Source organism: Perca flavescens, chromosome 6, assembly GCF_004354835.1.
Source record: "Perca flavescens isolate YP-PL-M2 chromosome 6, PFLA_1.0, whole genome shotgun sequence".
NCBI lineage: Eukaryota > Metazoa > Chordata > Actinopteri > Perciformes > Percidae > Perca > Perca flavescens.
Window position 1 is genome coordinate 5,307,838 of NC_041336.1, and position 22,368 is coordinate 5,330,205.

General features: G+C 41.6%; 1 protein-coding gene across 2 annotated transcripts in view; it reads left to right on the top strand.

The window, feature by feature from the left end:
* LOC114557964 (atrial natriuretic peptide receptor 1) overlaps window positions 1-22,368 on the top strand; it is a 124,663-nt gene that overhangs the window by 68,828 nt on the left and 33,467 nt on the right. For both annotated transcript variants that reach the window (XM_028581734.1, XM_028581735.1), the window contains one exon: window positions 21,413-21,507. In XM_028581734.1, the coding sequence (XP_028437535.1) occupies window positions 21,413-21,507 (95 nt within the window). The remainder of the gene's footprint in view (window positions 1-21,412; window positions 21,508-22,368) is intronic.

The following is a 22,368-nucleotide window of genomic DNA, read 5'->3' on the forward strand; positions in this document are numbered from 1 at the left end:
TTGTTACATTATTTTGCATTTGAAAAAGAAATTGAAATGTTTCGAAACAGTGTCCTGACTGAATGTTGACATATACTCCAGCCTGTGATTATCCTTCCTTTAATATTAGTCTAATTCATTCATTAATATCCTATAAATGAGGTTTTTTTTTTGACCATGAATTCCAAAAAATACGTGTAAAACTAGTAATAAGTTGGTGTTTATACATGGCAGTGAAAGGAAGTGTAAAATGGCAACAACAAAAGCACCAAAAACATTGAAAAAAAGCGCAAAAAGTGTCGAAAAAAGGGACAAAAACGTCAGAAAAAGTGTGGATTTTTTTGTTTTGGGAGGACGACAAGTGCATGGTCCAATGGAAGACAACATAAGGGTTAAGTGATAGGACAGCTTATGGTGTTTTTCCATTACATGGTACCAGCTCGCCTCTTTTGGTTTTCCATTATGATAAAATAGTCCCTGGGTACTTTTCCAAGGTTCCAAGCAAGCTGAGGCGATACCAAAAGGTGACGTCAAAACCTGCGGACTCCTGATTGGTCGGAGAGAATTGTCACTAATCACTGCGTCATTGTTGCTATAGGCCAGGCGTCCATGCTTACATGTACAGGTCCTATCCCCTGACCAATTGGCTTATACTAACCTTAACCACTCGAGGTCAATGCCTAACCCCAACCAATCGAGATGCTCTCAGGGCTCCAGACACAGCACAGTGGCCCCCTACTGAAAATGTTAGGGGCGCAACCAGAAAATTTAGGGGCACACACCGTAAATCAACATGCTAACCAAATATTCACATTTTTACTAATTTCCACTGTATTACTAATAAATACCTTGATAATAGATGCAGAAATTACAATGTGCTGTTTCAAATTCAGTGTCACTTTTGAAGATTCAACATAGAAGGCACCATCGCTGTCATGACAGTAAACAAAATATTTAAAAACTACAATGAATTCACCTTAAAATTAAACATGTATTGTTTAGGCTACTACCCTTAGGGTTGGGTACCTTTCGCATCTGAACCAATATTGGTACCGATACCTGAAATTATGGTACGTTTTTTTCAGTACTTTCCCTCTGTAATTACAAAACAATTATTTCAGTTGTAAAAATAATTCCAAACCTATTAATCCTATGTACTTAGAACATTATGTTATTTTATTAGAATATGTTACACTCTAAAGAAATTAAACAAAAATAAAAATAAAACCCCTCCCTCTCTCCTCCCAAACCCATCCCAACAACCTATTAAATTGAATAATTATTCATTTCTTACTCACTGTAACTTGTTTAGCCTGTTGTATTTTCATCATGACCGTTTTTAATTGCTCTTTAATGTTTCATGTAAAGCACTTTGAGTTGCCTTGTTGGTGAAAGCTGCTGTAGGAATAAAGTTGCCTTGCCTTACAGCCTCAGCCTGTCAGTCAGTCACCAGGGCACAGCTGCACACTGTTGAGCCTGCTGCTTGTCTCAGAGGAAGTGTAACGTCAACAGCACCGTGTTTTTAATATCATATCGCAGCAAACGATGTCTGCGTGAAGTTTTTAAAAACTGTAACCATACTCGCAACTCAATTGTCATTATGTCGCACATTGCGCACACACACACACACACACATTGCACACACACGCGGCACACACACTCTCACACACACACACACACATGCGGTGTTCACACAGCGCACTCTCTTACACACAAAAAAAAATCCTTCAGTACTACTATTCTTTAACTTGTACGATCTGGGCGTGTATTTAACAAACCTCTGGGACATTTGTGTCTACCTCTGACTTGTGACTCTGTGACTCTGTGATAAATCTGGACCTTGAACCTTTCTCTTGCCGCCTGGCTTCTGTCGCTCTCATTGTGTAGTATTTCCCTCTTTAGAGAACTTATCTGAAAGCTCCTATCTGTAACGCTGCGGCCGAGGCCGAGGCCACTTTTCTATGCAACCTCTCGAGAATGTACAGCATGTTCTGCTCTGATACGAGCCCGGCAGGAAATAAAAAGCCATTCTTCCGCAGCTGTTGGACACAGAGAAGGTCTCAAGGTCTACATTTAGGGAACTGTTTCCGCCGCGGTGCGACGAACCAGCAAAAGCAGCGCACCGATGGTTGTTTCACCTTAGTGCAAGACATGCTGGGAATGTGCAGATAAGCTAACAATGTTTCTGAGGAGTTAGGTAAATAATCGGTTGGATAATTAGTCAAATTAACTACTAGTCTCACATTGCCGGCTCTTATCTCCACAGCGCATGTTGAGTAATGGTCTGGCTACACCACAGATGCATTCTGAGATAGGAGAAAGAAACACTGTTTTGCATTTCTTTAAATCAATCACAGTCGTCTTGGGTGGCGCTAAGCTCCGGACGCAGTGACGACGAGGGCTCTCTTAATACAATATTAACCCTCATGTTGTCCTCGGGTCAAATTTGACTCCTTTTCAAAGGTCAAAATAAGCGCTGAAAATGTAAGAAAATTAAAAAAATAAATAAATAAGACGAAACGTTAGGAAAAGGAACAAAAACACAAAGAAGGCCTACAAACATTAGAAAAAGCGCCAAAAAGGTCAAAATAAAGTGCTCAAAACATTGAAAAAGTCACAAAAACATCAGGAAAAGGGCGCCCGGTTAGCTCACTTGGTAGAACATGCGCCATATATATATATATATATATATATATATATATATATATATAGAGGTTTACTCCTCGACGCAGCAGCCCCGGGTTCAACTCCGACCTGCGGCCCTTTGCTGCATGCCATTACCCCCTTTTCTCTCTCTCTGCCCTTTCATTTCTTCAGCTGTCCTGTCAAAATAAAGGCCTAAAATGCCACAAAAAAACAATCTTTAAAAAACGTCGGGGAAAAAGCCATAAAAATGTTGTAAGAAGTTGACAAAAACGTTGAACATTTTTATTTATTTTTTTAAAAAACAACTTAAACAACAAAAGGTTTTTTTTTCATGGCGGACGGGAAGACAACTCAAGGGTTAAATGACGTTAACTGTTGACACAATACAGTAACGTGAGCATTAGCATCATTTTCCACCAATATAATCCATTCTGGGCTTTTTTTCTCCGAAGTTTGTGTTATGTTTTTTTAGAGGTTTTTCTCGCAGTTTCAACATTTTTTGTTGCTTTTTTCGGACCTTTTTCGTCGCTCCTTTGGGAGTTTTTGATTCCTATTTTGAGTTAGAACGGAAGAACGAAGACTCGTTGCTATGCAGATGATACAACCGTCTCGTCTAATTGGTGTGAACTGGCAGCTTTCAGAACGCTGCAGACCGACGCCATGAAGGAAGTTGCACGTTCCAACTCGTCTCGTCCAGAATCTTTGGTCTGATCTGGGCTTTAAAAGTCCCCCCCGGCAGGATGATTTGTCTGTCGGCGCGCCTCTCTCCCTACGCAGAGGTCTGTGTCTCGTTACAGTAAAGAGTTCTGCAGAGAGCCATACATCATTTTTCACCTCCAGAAGTATCCATTTATCTATATAGTCCTGCCCTCTGACCTCCACCCAAACCCCTCCGCTGTCAGAAGAAAGGAGAGCTGGATGACAGCGTCATCCATCACTGGTTGATTCATAAAAAAAAAAAACACACCCGATGATGTCAGCAGCTTCGCTAAAACAAAGTTAATTCAGGCAGTACAGGCCAATGCTAGGGGCGCCGGTGTAGGTACCAGAGGGGATCGGGTGGTCAGAACTGCTCGCAGCTCTGCGCCTGTCGGTGACGTCGCAGTACGGCAACGGGCTCATTTACACTTGCTTTAGTAATATAATCTACCCTTTCACATGCTAATAAAGCCCTTTTGAATTTGATTGAGTAAATATATATATACAGTATCTGTCAAATATATACATATTACATATTTTAGTAAATATTTCTTTATATCTTTTAATGGGACAACACTGAAGAAATGGCACTTTGCTACAATGTAAAGTATTAAGTATAACAGTGTAAATGTGCTGTCCCCTCAAAATAACTCAACACACAGACATTAATGTCTAAACCGCTGGCAACTAAAGTCAGTCCACCCCTATGTTAGATTCCCATAGAGGCAGGCAGATGTTTATTATTAAAGGCCAGTTATTTCATGGATCAGGATACTATGCATCCTGATAAAGTTCCCTTGGCCTTTGCAATTAAAATAGCCCCCCCACATCATCACATACCCTTCACCATACCCCCCCCATCATCACATACCCTTCACCATACCCCCCACATCATCATATACCCTTCACCATACCCCCCCCATCATCACATACCCTTCACCATACCCCCACATCATCACATACCCTTCACCATACCCCCACATCATCATATACCCTTCACCATACCCCCACATCATCACATACCCTTCACCATACCCGCCCATCATCACATACCCTTCACCATACCCCCCGATCATCACATACCCTTCACCATACCCGCCCATCATCACATACCCTTCACCATACCCGCCCATCATCACATACCCTTCACCATACCCCCCCATCATCACATACCCTTCACCATACCCGCCCATCATCACATACCCTTCACCATACCCCCACATCATCACATTTTGCGGTTTGATTTGATTTTATGGAAAGTACCCCAAAGTACCCACTTAAAAAAAGGGTTTAAAAACCTTAAAAGAAGCGTCAAACGGGCAACTGGGTTGTTTTATTAGCTCGCCCGACGTGGCTTTTTACTTTCCCCGGGCCATCGAGAAACCCTGATTGTTGAAGCCTGCAGAATGAATAAAAATACAAACATCTGTATTTTACACGGTGAGAATTGACTCTGTGGCCTCATCTGGCTTTCATTATGCTTCCAGTTTAGATTTCCAGTTTGGTTGGAAACAAGTCGGCTGAGGGACTCGGAGTCGGTCTCACTCCGTCTGTCCGTCCATCTGTCAGGACCGTATTCTTGCTCTCATGGAGCAGATTAGGCTGGATCTGCAGGGAGGGATACATTTCAATAAATCTGAAAATAATCCTGACTGATACCTTAAAGTTTGTTCATTTAAATAGCACAAAATGGAGTCTGGTGATTTTGGCATTTTTTCAGAGCTGTCCCTGGTTAAACAAAAAGGATCTCACTCTTTTACTTTCCATAAGATCATCTCTCAATGCAAATCAAACCAGCTATTAGACTAACTGAAATAAAACCATGCCAATCTCTAGGTATGGTGAAGGGTATGTGACGATGTGGGGGTATGGTGAAGGGTAGGTGATGATGTGGGGGTATGGTGAAGGGTATGTGACGATGTGGGGGTATGGTGAAGGGTAGGTGATGATGTGGGGGTATGGTGAAGGGTATGTGAGTATGTGGGGGGGGGCTATTTTAATTCCAAAGGCCAAGGGAACTTTATCAGGATGCATAGTATCCTGGATCCATCAAATAACTGGCCTTTAATAATAAACATCTGCCTGCCTCTGGGAATTTAACATAGGGGTGTACTTACTTATGCCCCTTTTATTTTAAGGAAGAACATTTATTTATTTATGATACATTATTCATTCACAAAGAAAATTGGTGTCCGTAAAGGTTGGATTTTTCCTAATTTTTTTAAATTAAGGCATTAAGATCAATTTCTAAAAGATGTTTTTTTTAATTCCTCTTTTTAGTCAACTTTAGAATGGGTTCATAAACTTATGAGCAGCACTGTAAGTCCAACAGTGAAAGGATAGTCTAGAGACCAGCATTAAATATGGACAATATTTTAGAATAATGTAGACATAGTAATATAAAAACTATAGAAGTGCAAGGATCAAGTTTAAAAACAAAGAAAGCATTAAATATGGGCATCATAAGGGAATAAAGTAGACAGTAGGATAGACACACATCAACAGACAATATTAGAGGTTTGAAGTAATAGGGTTACAGCCATTGTTCAAGAATTAAGTTAGACCTCAATCCAGGCTGGGGGAAGGAGGGAGGGAGGGGTTGTGCATATGGGCTACAGCAGGGGTGTCAAACTCATTTTCCCAGAGGGCCACACTAGAAAGAGAGAATCACACCAAGGGCCAGACATGGAGGGTTTATTAATGTGCTTTTGTTACTGCATCTCACTTCTTCTTTTTTTTTAACATTTTGGTAGCTTTTTCCCTCATTTTTGTTTTGACTTTTTTTCTGGCTTTCTCAGATATTTCTCACCTTTTTGTCAATTTGTTGCTTTATCCGACATTTTTGTACGTTTAATAGAATTTAGGAAATCAAGCAAAACATTGGTTCATTTTTTTAACAACAACCTGTTTCTCAGCCTGAATATGAAAACTCTCTATCTGTTTCTGGGGGGATTTCTGAGTCTCAGAGTCGGCTTTAAATGCCAGGTAATTGCAGTTTAAAAACCACTTTCCTGGGTTTTTGGTTTGGAATTGATACATGGGCCGGATCTAAATCTGCCGGATTTTGCCAGCGGGCTACAGTGTAAACAGTGTAAGCAGTAAACAGTGGGCCAGTGGACAGTGTCAGTCCATAACTGTTGTTATAAGAGGTAGGTGAAGTGGTGGAGAGGGAGGAGAGGCAGACAGACTATGCAGAGAAGTCTATCTCTTCTCTTTTGTGCGTGCACCATTCACCATTTTGAATGTATGCACCATTCACCGAGGCAAATTCCACGCAAGTGTAACTTATTGTGGCAATGAACTCCTTTTCGGATTCGGATTCTGAGTGGCGGCTGTAAAACCTGTGCGCCGTCTGCTTCACATCACCGAGGCTGGTGAAGGCATTACATCAGCTCGGCCGGTTCATTTGGCTTCTTGTGGAAGAGCAGATGTTCCCCCCCTCCGTTTCTCTTCAGGATCCCCGGAGAGGAAGACGGAGAGAAAAAGAAGGACAGCGCTCTCGGCCTCGTCGTCTGCAGAGATCCGTTGGGCTCTGTGCCTCTGGCTTCCCTGGAAGCACATTTCCGGAGGAGATGTCACAGGGATTGTTTCCACTGTCTCCTGACGCTGTGGCTCGTCCAAACGGCCTGTTAATCAGAGGCAGCTGGGGAGGCACGTGGTTCTGTGTGAGGACAGGAAACCCCCTCCTTCAGATGCCTTCTAAATCACGAATGTTTGCACAGTTAGTGCTGTCGGAGGTGTGTTTGTTGTGTAACAGCTGAGTGTATTTCACAACTGAGAACTGCCAACACTAGCCGCGTTTTCCACCAACGTGTATCGCGTTAGAAAATGTTGATGGAAACGGCAAAATTCGGAAAAAGTTTTTACGCTCGCTTGAGGTGGTTTTTGGCCTTTTTTCAAAAAAGAGTCAATACGCCAAATGGGAGATTTTTTATTTAACCTTTATTTAACCAGCTTAGTCTCATTGAGATATAAAATCTCTTTTTCAAGAGAGACCTGGCCAAGATAGCAGAACAAGTATGTTACATAAAACAACAATTTGCAATCACAAAACAATCACAAAAGAGGCAAAGACATCTCAAGTGCATTTCAATTAAATAAAAGTACCATTAGTTAAAACATTCACACGTGTTGATGGACTCATGTTCTATGGTTTTAACATAACCTTTAAAATTGTTTAAGGAAATTAGACACTGTAGTTTGAGTGTTTTCTGTAGGTCATTCCAAGTAGAAGGATGGAAACAGCTTTGCCGAATAAGTTGTGACGTAGCCAACATGTATGTCACGTGACTATAGTCCTGGTATCCATTGGACGGGGGAAGCATCGGGATACGAGTCCCATCCAGTGCGCTGTACACTTGTGGCACAAGGTGCGTGGTGGAGTTGCGGTGCGCTGTAGCCTGTGCCTCAACCACGTCGGGTAAATTGACGAATTGGTTCAACAGCTTAAATCGTATGGCACTGCGCATCGGGTATACACAGCGGTGAACGGTAAAATGGCTGCTGCCCTGACCATTCTGCTACGTTGATTTAAATGGAAATGGCCTTTCTATCCATTTCTGCCCTCCGACACTTGAAGCCCAGTTCAGTCCAAAGATTGGTGACGAAAACGAGCCATGTTAAAGTGGCAACATTTATGCATTCACTTATTCTGTTTCCATTGAACTTTTGCGAGAAAATTAGCTTTTTAGCGATCAACTTTTCCACCTGAGTCAAACGTTTATGACATTTCCGTTTCTTTTTTGAATTTGCAGTGTTTCCCCTTGGGTTTGGGCGTATTTGTTTTTAGCGTTTTGTCCCCCTTTGTCTGTAGCTCTCGTCCTCATGAAAACACTTTCCATTCAACTTTTTGTAAGAAAATTAGCTTTTATCAATCAACTTTTCCACCTGAGCCAAAACGTAAAAAATAAGTATTTTTTTGCATCATGTCCCCTCAACCGTCTGAAGCTTTCGTCCTCATGAAATCACTTGAGGTGACGGCAGGGTCAGATGTGTGTGTGTGTGTGTGTGTGTGTGTGTGTGTGTACACAGCTTATTTGTTCTGCTCTCCAGCTCTTTGTTTTTCCTCCATTAGTGTCTCTGCTGTCGTCGCCGTGTGTGTCCTCGGGTTAAAGGAACCAGCGTCGACACAGACTGTGGTTTGAGTGGTGGAGGGAAACACTTCAGTTTGTTTGATGAATTGCTCCGTGCAGCGTTAAGCGTGATTCATGCTTCTGCGTTAAATCGACGCCGTGGCTACGCAAGTAGGTAAATGGAGACACTGGCCCTCATTCATCAACCTCAAACCAGCGCTGATATGAGCGCAGAAATCCTCTTATGACAGGCTTCACGTGGGATTCATGAAACGTTCGTATCACACCAATCAGAGCGTAAGAATGGTCGTACGTTGATAAATGCGGCGGCTGGAAACGATCGTCATTTAAATAGCACGCCCCAATATATTCTGGGTTTTGAGGCCTCGCCCCTACAATTTACGACATGGCGAGACGTAATCCAGCTGAGAAGCGGCACTTTTCAGAGATGGAGATTGAAAGCCTGATATCTCCTGTTCATTTGCACAAACGTGTACTATTTGGCAGCCTGAAAACTGGTATTAAAGGCTGTAGAAAGAATGCGGGATGAAAAGAGATCACTGATGCGGTCAACAGTGATGCCGTAGTAAATCAGACTCCAGCTGAAGTTTATTTAATTTATACACCCTTGACATATGTATTCTATAGCCCTAATAGTAATATACAGGCTTATATTGCAATCTCTTAGGCCTACATGGTGTACCTATATTTAAATAAACACACAGCGGAGTTTATGAGTGTCTTTTATTTTACTGTTTTTTTTCATGAGTCAGAACGAGGCAACAGATGAGGGAGAGTGCGTGTCCTCCGCCACCCTGACAGCGGGGGGGCTGGAAAAACAAGCCGAAATAACTCGGTCAATGGCAGAAATACTTCGTTCACTTGTGGCCATTAATGACACCTAAAAAGAGAAACGAAAACCTGAAGAATAAATAAAAATGTTGCTGTATTGAGTATCATTGCCAAACATAACACTATACCTTTTAAAAGTGAGGAATAATATCCTGTCTCCTTCGTATAGCCCCCAGTTGGGGCTGTGCTGGACTCTGCTCTCTGGGCATCGGGTCATCTGGCTCCATCACTACATTTATGGCACCCAGTTTTCCTGCGAGATGTTGTTCAGAACCCCACAGGCTAAAACAAGGTCGCAGACTTTTTCTGCCGTGTAGCCTGTAGTAGGAACCCCCCCGCTGATGCAAGACAGAGCCATCTGCCCTTAAGCTGTTCCCACAGCCCAATGGACCCACAGCCCTATGTTCCCACAGCCCTATGTTCCCACAGCCCTATGGTCCCACAGCCCTATGGTCCCACAGCCCTATGTTCCCACAGGCCAATGGTCCCACAGCCCTATGGTCCCACATCCCAATGGTCCCACAGCCCTATGGTCCCACAGCCCTATGGTCCAACAGCCCTATGGTCCCACAGGCCAATGGTCCCACAGCCCTATGGTCCCACAGCCCTATGTTCCCACAGCCCTATGGTCCCACAGGCCAATGGTCCCACAGCCCTATGTTCCCACATCCCAATGGTCCCACAGCCCTATGTTCCCACAGCCCTATGGTCCCACAGCCCTATGGTCCCACATCCCAATGGTCCCACAGCCCTATGTTCCCACAGCCCTATGGTCCCACAGCCCTATGGTCCCACAGGCCAATGGTCCCACAGCCCTATGGTCCCACAGCCCTATGGTCCCACATCCCAATGGTCCCACAGCCCTATGTCCCCACAGCCCTATGGTCCCACAGCCCTATGTTCCCACATTTCTAAGATTTTTCTTAAAATTAGGCCCTATGTTCCCACATTTCTAGGACATCTTCAAAATTAGGTCTTGTGTTCCTACATTTCCCTTCATTTAAGCCCTATCCTCCCACAACATTGGTTAGGGTTAAGGGGACCAAATCTGATACAAATTTATGACAAAGGAAATGTGGGAACATAGGGCCTAATTTTCAGTGAAAACAAATCTTAGAAATGTGGGAACATAGGGCTGTGGGAACATAGGCACACTCCCAGTTGCTGAATTCAAAAATATTGTTTAACTCAAGGTGCAATTTTTCTGGTCTACATATTCCTGCCGCTGCAGAATTATTTTAAATCCAAGTTCTTGATTGAAATACTGGTGACGAAGGTCCAGAGGGGACCGAAACGTTAGTTGTCTATAATAAATGGTGATGCTGCAGCAAGGGTCATTGTTATTTTAATTCAAAATCACACTGACATCTCATTTGCTCCTCTAACTTTCTGTTTCCTTCTCTGCCAGCATTTCAATTACTGCCCTTCACTGTCAATCTCTTCTTTCATTTCTTGTCATGTTTTTCCATCTTCTATTCTCTCTCTGTCTTATTACTGTCTTATTATGTCTCCTGCCAGCCGTCTCCTTTTGTTACTGCTTGCAATACAAGTTGGATTTAGTGCCGTCACGCAGTCGGCACAGTTTGCTAAAGTATGCACATTTTTCATTTGCCAGAAGGTTTCACGTTGCCATCACTTTGCATAAAATCCAGCTGGTTTAGCCTCGTACACAGGACTAGACCGGTGAAAACGGAAATCAACCCAACTTTAATCTTCACTTTCAGTTTGAACACAATGGGATGGGCGAGTGACACTTCTTTTTCTTTGTATTCATTTTTTTCAAAATCACATTGAGGGCCCTATCTTGCACCCGGCGCAACGCAACGCAACGCAACGCAACGCAACGCAACGCAACGCAACGCAACGCAACGCAACGCAAAGCCCGACGCAAGAGTCTTTGCTAGTTTAATACCGACCCAGTTGTCAGTTTCCCGTCTAGCACCCACGTCGTTTAAATAACAAATGCACCTGCGCCCATCTGTGGCCCATGGGCGTGCTGGTCTTACAGGGAGGTGTGTTCAGGTGCATTCTGGGCGTGCTGGTCTTACAGGATGGTGTGTTCAGGTGCATTCTGGGCGTGCTGGTCTTACAGGGAGGTGTGTTCAGGTGCATTGTGGGCATGCTGGTCTTACAGGGAGGTGTGTTCAGGTGCATTGTGGGCGTGCTGGTCTTACAGGGAGGTGTGTTCAGGTGCATTCTGGGCGTGCTGGTCTTACAGGGAGGTGTGTTCAGGTGCATTCTGGGTCTATTGCTATCTGGAGGCAGTGGGAAGTGATCGTGCCATTGACCAACAAAAACCTGGTCTAAAGTCAGTAACGCAGCATTTCATTGTTATTTTAACAGAGCATTAGTACAATGCTCCTAGGCCCGTGCACAGCGCGCGCACAGGGACGCACAGCAGCACACACACACACACACACACACACACACACACACACACACACACACACACACACACACACAGACACACACACAGAACAGAGCAGCACACACACATGCAGAAGATTACAAATAAAAATATTACGTTGCAAATCCTCCATCATAACAGCAGAGAATGGGAGATGATCTCTGATTGGTTGATGAATGGGAGATGATCTCTGATTGGTTGATTGCATGTTACGCCCAAAACACACCTCTGATTAATGAAGACACTAAGTACAACCCTTTAGGACCAGGCACCCGGCGCACGGACCCTTTATCCCACTGTCAAACTAGCCAAAGTGGATTTGGACACCGCCTAAACACACCTGCGCCAGGAGCTTCTTTCTGTTACCTCCTCTACCAGCGTTTCAATTACTGCCCTTCACTGTCCATCACTTCTGTCATTTTCTGTCATGTTTTTCCATCTTCCATTCCCTCTCTGTCTTATTTCTGTCAGTCTGTGTCCCGTCATCCGTCTCCCTTTGTTACCGAGCTCTCTCCTCTCCTGGTCTCGTACACCCTCCCCACCCACCCACCCACCCACCCAAAATAGAACCTGAAACGTAATCGTGTGAAACCAGAGCCTCCTTTCAGCCGCAGCGCTGCTCCTTGTTTCTTCTCCGACCCGCTGCCCTCTGCTCGCCTATCTCGGCCTGTCTGCCCGTCTCTCTTTTCTCCGCCGTGGACATCCATCACTGCGTGGCCTCGTCGTAGCCCCTGTGAGCGAGGCAGCTCTGCTCCGGCCTGAAAAGACATGTTTCCATCGGACGGATTTAGACAAGTTTTGAAAAAAGGTTGCTAAAGCAAAAAGTCAAACATGGCTCCAGCTATTTATTAATTATATTTTCCATTAAACGGCTGATCGATAAGCCTACAAAACGTTGACACGCCGGACGGTTTGAATATGCAGAATGTTATTTTTTTTTTTATCCAATAGAGGAGAAGAATAATTTCCTTTACATAAATAAAGACATTTGCACCATAAATGTGACCATACAAATTTACGAGAATGCAGAAAATAAAGAGTTCAAGATTTTATGAAGGAGGGAGGGGCGCCTGGTTAGCTCACCTGGTGGAGCGGGCGCCCATATATAGAGGTTTACTTGACGCAGCAGCTGCGGGTTCGACTCCAACCCTTTGCTGCATGTCATTCCCCTCCAATCTCTCCCCTTTCAAATCTAAGCAGTCCTATCCAAAGAAAAGCCTAAAAATGCCCCTAAAAAATCATTAACAAAGATGTATTATTTGTTTATGAGGGATGACCCCCAGACCCCGCCGTTACAATGTAATATCCCGTAATATGGAATCTAAACCTACTAGGGCTGCACAAATAATTGCAATTTTATCAAAATCGCAATATGATTTCGGGGGGTCACTGTATTTGTTATAGCAAAGCTATGTAACTTTTAGCTGCAGCTGTCGTTCCAATGAGACAACTTGTAGGCGGACCGTCCACCTAGCTTTAAAGGCAAAATATGGGTCAAACCATTCAGCGCTGCTGAGACATCTCTACAAATTGTATCCTACAGACTTACGAAAAAATCTTTGTTTGGTACAGATTCTTGCAAAAAATCAATCTTCAATCATTTTATATAAATATATATATATATAGATGTGTGTATATATATATATATATATATATATATATATATATATATATATATATATATATATATATATATATATAAAATTCTTCAAAGTAGCCACCCTTTGCTTTTTGATAACTCTGCAAACCCTTGGTGTTCTCTCAATGAGCTTCATGAGGTAGTCACCTGAAATGGTTTTACCTTCACAGGTGTGCTTTGTCAGGGTTAATTAGTGGAATTATTTCCCTTATTTAAAAAAAAGCAAAGGGTGCCTACTTTGAAGAATCTAAAATATAAGACATGTTTTCAGTTATTTCACACTTTTTGTTAAGTACATAATTCCATATGTGTTCATTCATAGTTTTGATGCCTTCAGTGAGAATCTACAATGTAAATAGTCATGAAAATAAAAAGGAAACACATTGAATGAGAAGGTGTGTCCAAACTTTTGGCCTGTACTGTATATATATATATATATATATATATATATATATATATATATTTTTTTTTTTTTTATGAAAATGAGAATAATGATACAAAATGACCATTCCGTCCAATATTGTGAATCATGTCGCAGTCGCAATATCAGCCAAAATAATCGCAATTAGATAGTTCCCTAATATCGTGCAGCCCTAAAACCTCCCACCCCTTGTCCATTTCAGTCGCTCCCCGAGAGGAGCTGCGGCTTCCGAAATGATTAGATTTTGTCTGTACTGACAGAAAGGGGCGGCTGACGGTTGACTGTTGTTGAGTGTCTGTACTTGACGTCTCCTCCTGGCTGCCGTAGATTATTCCAGCCTAGTCTGACCTGGCGCTGTGCCGTGAATGAGCGCAGACTCTCATAATGAGATCTGTCAGCCTTTTCTAATCTTTGATTTACAAGCAGAATAACGCCCAGGATGAGGTGATACCTGTTACTAGGCAACAGGTTTCTGCTTTCAAGACCAAAACAGGCCCCCTAAAACCAGATCTGTAAATGCAATTAAACAGATGCAGCAGGTCAGTCAACAGGTACTGAAACAACGGCTCTCTAACTGTCAGACTGCCTGCTTTCCAGGACTCACTTTGTTCTTGAAAGACACGATTATATGGGACTAAAGGGGGGTTATGGTGAATACCTGATTCTAACCAGTCCCTCCAGAAAAACGGGATTATCGAATCGCATAATTCAACGCATAATAATTTTTTTCAAATAGGCCGCACTTTCGCCGCATAAATTGCCGATTTCCGCGCAAATTATGCGGGTCTTGCATGATTTCATAATCGCGCATTTTCGTTGCAAAAAAGTCCCATAATATATCTTAGCAGAAAGTTGAAAAATGTTGCATTTACTCACACGAGAGCAGCCATTTTCCCCTGTTGCCATGGGAACGTTATGAAGTGACGGTATGAAGTGACGTTATGAAGTGACGTGAACATCATCGCACAAGCAGTTTTTCTCTTTTTCATCAAACTGCAGTTTTTGCAAGTTCCCGCAATTTCATCCCATAAAATTGCATAAATATCCCGCATATTCCATCGCATTTTTTAAGAAAACGTGCCGCATAATCAAGGATTTTTGCCCACAACAATCACAAAAAAACTCGCATTTTTCTGGAAGGACTGTCTAATTAGCTGCATTAAAAAGTCTCGCATTGCAAGCTCTATCTCCACAGAGATGTGGAGTAAAGGGTCTGGCTACACCACAGATGCATTCTGGGATAGGAGAAATAAACGGTTTCTTTAAACCAATCACGATCTTGGTGGCTCTGCTAAATAGTCTCAGGGAGGAACTTGTTCTGGTGGAACATTTGCACTAAATGTAGTTAACTGTTGACACAGTACAGTAACGTGAGCTATTTAAATTAGCTGATACATGGTTAAACCTCATTGGCTCTCACCAGTGTATCTCTGTGTGTACTTCGTCCACAGCAATCCTACCAATCTGAATGAGTGTCTCTTCTTGTTCTTGCTGTTTATTTTTCTTATTTTAACTCAAAGTCGCATTTTCTGTCTTTAAGGGAAATCATCATTCTAGCTTTCTGTTACCTTCGCTACTTTTTCCTCTGTCTCCTCCTGTTACTGCTGCCTCCACACAAAAGCAAATCCTCATCCATGCATGTTGAACTATTAACACTTAATAGAGCATGATGAGCCACTGTGAGCGAAAAAAGTTATTAAAATTATATATGAGTAGGGAGAAGGAAAGAGAAGGAGAAGGCATGACAGAGGGAGAAAGACAGCGAGGCAGCGTAATAAGATTTCGTCAGAGATAATATCGTGACAAATGGGACCTGAGTGGAAGGAGGCACCGCGATTCGGAGAGAGAGCGAGATCAGATTACAGCTCGCCCAGCTGTTTGCGCTCCATTAACTAATGGACAGCCACTTCTCACATGGTTTGATGGATCGGAAATATTACAACCGACCTATGGGACCTATGTAATATATGAGAGGCCGTATAGGTGATAATTCATACTTGGTCTCACATACAACACCATATCACATATACACATTATATTCATGCACATAAACTGGCATACTCTCTTACACGTATATATGTGAGCGTATAATAGTATATATGTGAGGTTATGGTGTTGTATGTGAGACCGAGAATGAATTATCGCCTATACGGCTTTTCATAGTATTCATCAGCTGCAGCGCTGACTGCCGAGACTTGTCCCCCGAGAGACAAATGATGGCATTTGTTTACGTCCTTAAAGGGGACCTTTAATCCTCCTGTTGTCCTTTCAAAACGTTTCTATAGTAGAAAATTTGGTTTTCTTTCAACCAAAATGTCAAAAGTAAAATAAATGATCAGTTCACTACTTATATTGAATGTGGGTGTTTTATTCAATGTTATAACATTTGGAGAGAAAAAAATTATAAAAGAACGTTGAAAAAAGTGAAAAAAAATGATCTCGAAAAGTTACCAAAAGAACGGACAAAAACATCTGGAAAAGTGACAAAAAACTTGGGGAAAAAAAACTTTTAACCCAGAAAAACAAAAAATATGCCATAAAACCATAGTAAAATGGCAAATGACATCCCTGTGAGCCAAAACCTCAGATCCTGAACGCTCCAGTTTGTGTTTTTTATGGTGGCCCTGAGAGGCCACAGCACGCAACAATAAGACAACACGTGCAAATAAACTACAGCACGCAACAATAAAACACGTGCAAATAAACTACAGCACGCAACAATAAGACAACACGTGCAAATAAACTACAGCACGCAACAATAAGACAACACGTGCAACTAAACCACACCACAACGGAAGTGTTTCCAGGGACACTTTTAAGTGATGCACACTCGACCAACAACAGGACAATTTTAACAATTTATTTCTCACTAATACGGCCCCGGCAGGCGCTAACTGGCTGGCGCATCACTTTATGGAGCTACTCAATTACGAAAACTTTGAAACAAATTGTCGATTCGGCAACGATTTGCGCAAGACTGCCTATTTTCGAAATCTAAAACGTTCATTTCTCGCCTAAAACGTATTCAGAAGTGAATTTAGTGATGAATAAAATGCCGATAATTGTTAAAATTGTCCTGTTGTTGGTCTGTCTATGTACCGGAAAGCCAATGGTTGAGGCACGTGTGCATCACTTAAAAGTGTCCCCTGGATACACTTCCGTTGTGGTGTGGGCTATTTGCATGTGTTGTCTTATTGTTGCGTGCTGTGGTTTATTTGCACGTGTTGTCTTATTAGTGCGTGCTGTGGTTTATTGTGGTTTATGAACAAATTTCAGATTTTTTTACAAGCTCATGTGTTTTTTGTTCTTTGCGTGACTTCAAATTCAGATCACAGGTGTGTGAAGATTTTCTACAAGTGCAAATTTTAACATACAAGTTCACACATTGTGTTCTACCAGCTCTCACCTTTTGCACAATATGTACCTTCATAATGTAGCCTTTGTTCATTGGTAAAAGCAGAAGTCAACCGTTCTCACACATATACACACACACACACACACACACACACACACACACACACACACACACACACACACAAACAGACACACACCCTGAATCCTTGAAAGCAATGTGTCACTTACCAGGACATAAAACTCACACAGGTCATTGATAACAGCATCCCATGGTTGTGTGTGTGTGTGTGTGTGTGTGTGTGTCTGTGTGTTTGATCAAGAATATATATTTATGACTTCAATAACTGTGATATTGCAGTGGCAGGGGCGCGCCCCTCGTCCAATAATAACTGCCTGTGAAATGTCATCTTGTGACATAAAGACCCTTTGACCCCGCCCCCTCCTGACATCACCGTTTCACATGTCATCAGAACAAAACCGGCCAATAAACTGTGAATTCAATCTGTGTTTATTATCGTTTTTCGATTGTAATAACTGTGCCGTGACATTTTCTTTCAGCTCTTACCTCTTCATGTGTGTCCTCCTTCCGACCAATCACTGCCTGCTCTCTCCTGATCCCTTACTGCCGTGTTTCTATGGAGATGAGTTGTCTGGGACTTAATAGCCACCCACCCCTTACCAAACACACACACCCGCACGCATGCACGCGCACACACACACACACACACACACACACAGACACGCACACACACACACACACACACACACACACACACACACACACATACGCAAATGCCTAACTGTTGATTGGCTGAGATTAACCTCTCACAGCTATTTGTATTTTTCCGACCCACAATGAGAGATTTCTCTTCCTGTTTCTTCCCTCTAATTTCAGATATAGCGAGTAAAGTTTTGAAAATGTTTTTAAATCATCTAAACCAGAACTGTCTTCAGACTGTGAACATTCATTGCCCTACACGCAGAGAAAAAAACAAAGAGAACAGCTTCAACTGATTCATCTTCTGTTGTCTGTGTACAAATACCACACACACAAAAAATACCAAGCACGTACACACGTTTAAATGTACTCCAGAGATGGCAACACTAAATGGTTGGTTACAGTATATGGTACAAACTGTTTGTTTGTGAGTTTAATTTATAAAAAATAAAAAAATCTGATTTTATAAACACTTCAATCGTTTTTTTGTGCAAATCTTATTTAGTAGAGTAACTTAAATGGTCAGATAAATGTAATGAAGTAAAAAATACAATATTTCCGTCTGATTTAGTGAAGAAGAAGAATGAATTAGCACGAAACTAGAACTGCGAATGCCCCTCAGCTCTTCAGACGCTGGGCTGCAGATGATTTGGCTTTGGCTGATTATGCATTGAATTATGCGCTCGCATAATCATGTTTTTCTGAATTTTGAGTGTTTTATTCAATTTCATAGCATTTGAAAAATGCTTTTAAATGTTTTTAAAACCGTATCCTGACTAAACTTTGACATAAACCAACCAGTGATTCACTCAACATCCTCTGAGCTGGTAGTCTGGCTATCACCAGACCAAGCTCAATCTTTTGAGATTGAACATTAGTCTGGGGAGTCTGCTCTGTATTTTCCATAGACATTATATATAATGGACCACACCAATAAGAGAGTCTTTATTCGATGTCAAAGTGGCGCCAAAATGAATGGCAGTCAATGGGATGCTAACGGCGGGTGATGGCTTGTTAGCATCAAAATGGCGCCATAAGAGGTACGCTTTGCGGAGGCTCGCTTACCCCCTTGGTGTTTTTTCCTGCACAAGTTGGGCATAGTTTAAATTACGCTGTACCTGATTGGATAGTCCTTCAACCAATCAGACCAACGAGCCAGGTGATGTAGCAGCGACAGCGCCATCAACGGGTTGCTGCGCTTCAGGTGGCCGCCATGTTGAATGTAAACAAGAAGCTGCTCGGTCGCTTCTCTGTCGTCGTTGTGTTAAACCCGCCAATAGCGCGCCAGGTGGATAAGCCAGTTTGTGATTGGTTCTCGCAAATTTGTAACGGAAGCAGGATAGATAGACGTACAGGTTTCCAGCCTGAGCTGCAGGGTTTACCCAGTCTACTGATCCGAACTATTAGTCATCATAATTTCTGCTTTTTTAACTCGAAAAATTAGGTATAATGACATTTAAATTAGATTTACAGGAAGACAGAAAGACAACACGAGGGTTGAAACATTCCTGTCTTCAGGGGATTTTTAAACCTGTACAACCGTGTTCGTCATTTAGTTCATCTTTTATATGTGATCTTGTAATTTCACTCGTGTTTTTACGGTTATTGTGCCACTGTATATTTTATTGTTGTTTAAGTGTAATCTGTTTTTGGTGTGTAAAGCCCTTTTTTTATTGCTCTATAGTGTATGAACTGTGCTATATAAATAAATTGCCATACCGCAGGTCTGGGAACTTCCAGTCCAGACTAGTGACTTTACAGCTGCGTCTGTCTCACATCACTTCAGGTTTTATTACCTTCACAGCTGCAGACAGAACACAATGTTTTCTCAAAATGAATCTCCTAATTTATATTTGTGTGTGTGTGTGTGTGTGTGTGTGTGTGTGTGTGTGTGTGTGTGTGTGTGTGTGTGTGTGTGTGTGTGTGTGTTCATTCCAGTCTGTTTTGCCTTGTTAATCTGTTAATATTGTTTATTTTAATGAAAGCTGCTCCTGAATTGATTTGGACATTTATTACTACTTCTCTCTCTCTCTGTCTCTCTCTCTCTCTTTCTCTGTGTGTCGCTCTCTCTCTTTCTCTCTCCTCACCTCTCCCAACCCTCTCTCTTTCTCTTTCTCTCTGTCTCTCTCTCTCTTTCTCTCTGTGTCTCTCTCTCTCTTGTCTCTCTCTGTCTCTCTCTCTTTCTCTCTCCCCTCTCCCCCCCCCCCCCCCCCTCTCTCTCTGTCTCTGTCTCTCTATTGCTCTATCTGTCTCTCTGTCTGTCTGTCTGTCTCTCTCTCTCTCTCTCTCTCTCTGTCTGTCTCTGTCTGTCTGTCTGTCTCTCTCTCTGTCTGTCTCTCTCTCCCCCTCTCTCTATCTCTCTCTCTCTATCTCTCTCTATCTGTCTCTCTCTATCTTTCTGTCTGCATCTCTCTCTCTCTCTTATTATTGCTTCAATCCCATGCACAGTATGATGCCACACAGACTCAGTCGGGTGTTGCGCATTTATTAGTTCTCTGTCAAATGTGAAACTCATATTTTAAGAAGACAAACTGCCACTCTGTATTTCCAGCGTGTGTCTCATACACAGATCCTCTTGTCTGGTGAAACGAGAGAGAAAAACACCACCAAAATATAAAAAATTAAAACAACCCTTAGTACCACCAGTGGTACTTTGTAGTACTGCATGGGTACATGAGATTTTTACAAACATTTACAAAATATCAGTCATGCATAATTCCTAAAATAATGTTACACAAAAATAATGACTGGATTTAGTGATTGTAAACTGTAGCATATATATATATACACAGTAGAGGCCAAAAGTTTGGACACACCTTCTCATTCAATGTGTTTCCTTTTTATTTTCATGACTATTTACATTGTAGATTCTCACTGAAGGCATCAAAACTATGAATGAACACATATGGAATTATGTACTTAACAAAAAAGTGTGAAATAACTGAAAACATGTCTTATATTTTAGATTCGTCAAAGTAGCCACCCTTTGCTTTTTTTGATAACTCTGCAAACCCTTGGTGTTCTCTCAATGAGCTTCATGAGGTAGTCACCTGAAATGGTTTTACCTTCACAGGTGAGCTTTGTCAGGGTTAATTAGTGGAAGTTTTTCCCTTATTAATAAAAAAATCAAAGGGTGGCTACTTTGAAGAATCTAAAATATAAGACATGTTTTCAGTTATTTCACACTTTTTTGTTAAGTACATAATTCCATATGTGTTCATTCATAGTTTTGATGCCTTCAGTGAGAATCAATTTACATTTACAATGTAAATATTCATAAAAATAAAAAGGAAACACATTGAATGAGAAAGTGTTTGCAAACTTTTGGCCTGTACTGTATATATATATATATATATATATATATATATATATAGCATGTAGCATATTTTTCAGTACAATGTTGTGGTTTAGACACATACGTCGCAGCTGAATGAACAGTTTAAAGGGGGTACATTATTGATAAAAGTTTGAGAACCACTGCCTCAGAGGGTCACCAGGGGATATTTGGAAAGATTGTGGAGCAGCTCAGCTAATATAAAAACATTTAAATTATGATTTAATAAAACAAATATATATATCACATATCTGCAATGTGTGACTCTGTTTGTTCATTTGTGTTCCTCAGGTGTAACGGGACAGGTGCACCTGGACGAGAATGGAGACAGAGAGACGGACTTTGCTTTGTGGGACATGATCGACAATAAAACAAGCGCCTTCCAGGTGAACAATAACATATTCTGTATATTAGGGCTGCACGATATGAGGAACATGTGCAATATGCTATAACGTTACTCAATTGCAATATTTATATAATTATACATAAATTATTATTATCTTGTAGGGGTGCGTGATATATCGAGTCAATATCGTTATCGCAATATCAGGTTGCGCAATATTATATCAAAAGGGGTTGCAATATTTGTTTTATTTTGTGGAGCGCTGCGTCCCATCCGTTGGCTGTGTAGCTTTGTTGTGTTCGATTTAGAGCCCGCTTGAAACGCTATAATGATCATGTTTCATTGGCCACGTGCACATGTTAGTGCACGTCAGCGCACGGGTCCACTACGTGACAAACCCTATGGAGCGTACCACATGTACCACAAGAAAGTGACAGTGTAAGTGAAGAAATGGATTTCATTTTCATTTTTATTTTCATTTTTTTTATTTATTAAACAGGAAAAGATTAAAGACAATCGGGCCTGACTCAGTGTAAAACTGATTTTCAGCAGGTTCCTGCTCTGCGGATAGAGACAACAAAACGGAATCAATCAAAGAAGCGAAAAAAAAGTTGTGTTCTGTTCTCTTTATTTATACAGGACAGGCCAAAAGTTTGGACACACCTTCTCATTCAATGCGTTTCTTTATTTTCATGACTATTTACATTGTAGATTCTCACTGAAGGCATCAAAACTATGAATGAACACATATGGAATTATGTACTTAACAAAAAAGTGTGAAATAACTGAAAACATGTCTTATATTTTAGATTCTTCAAAGTAGCCACCCTTTGCTTTTTTGATAACTCTGCAAACCCTTGGTGTTCTCTCAATGAGCTTCATGAGGTAGTCACCTGAAATGGTT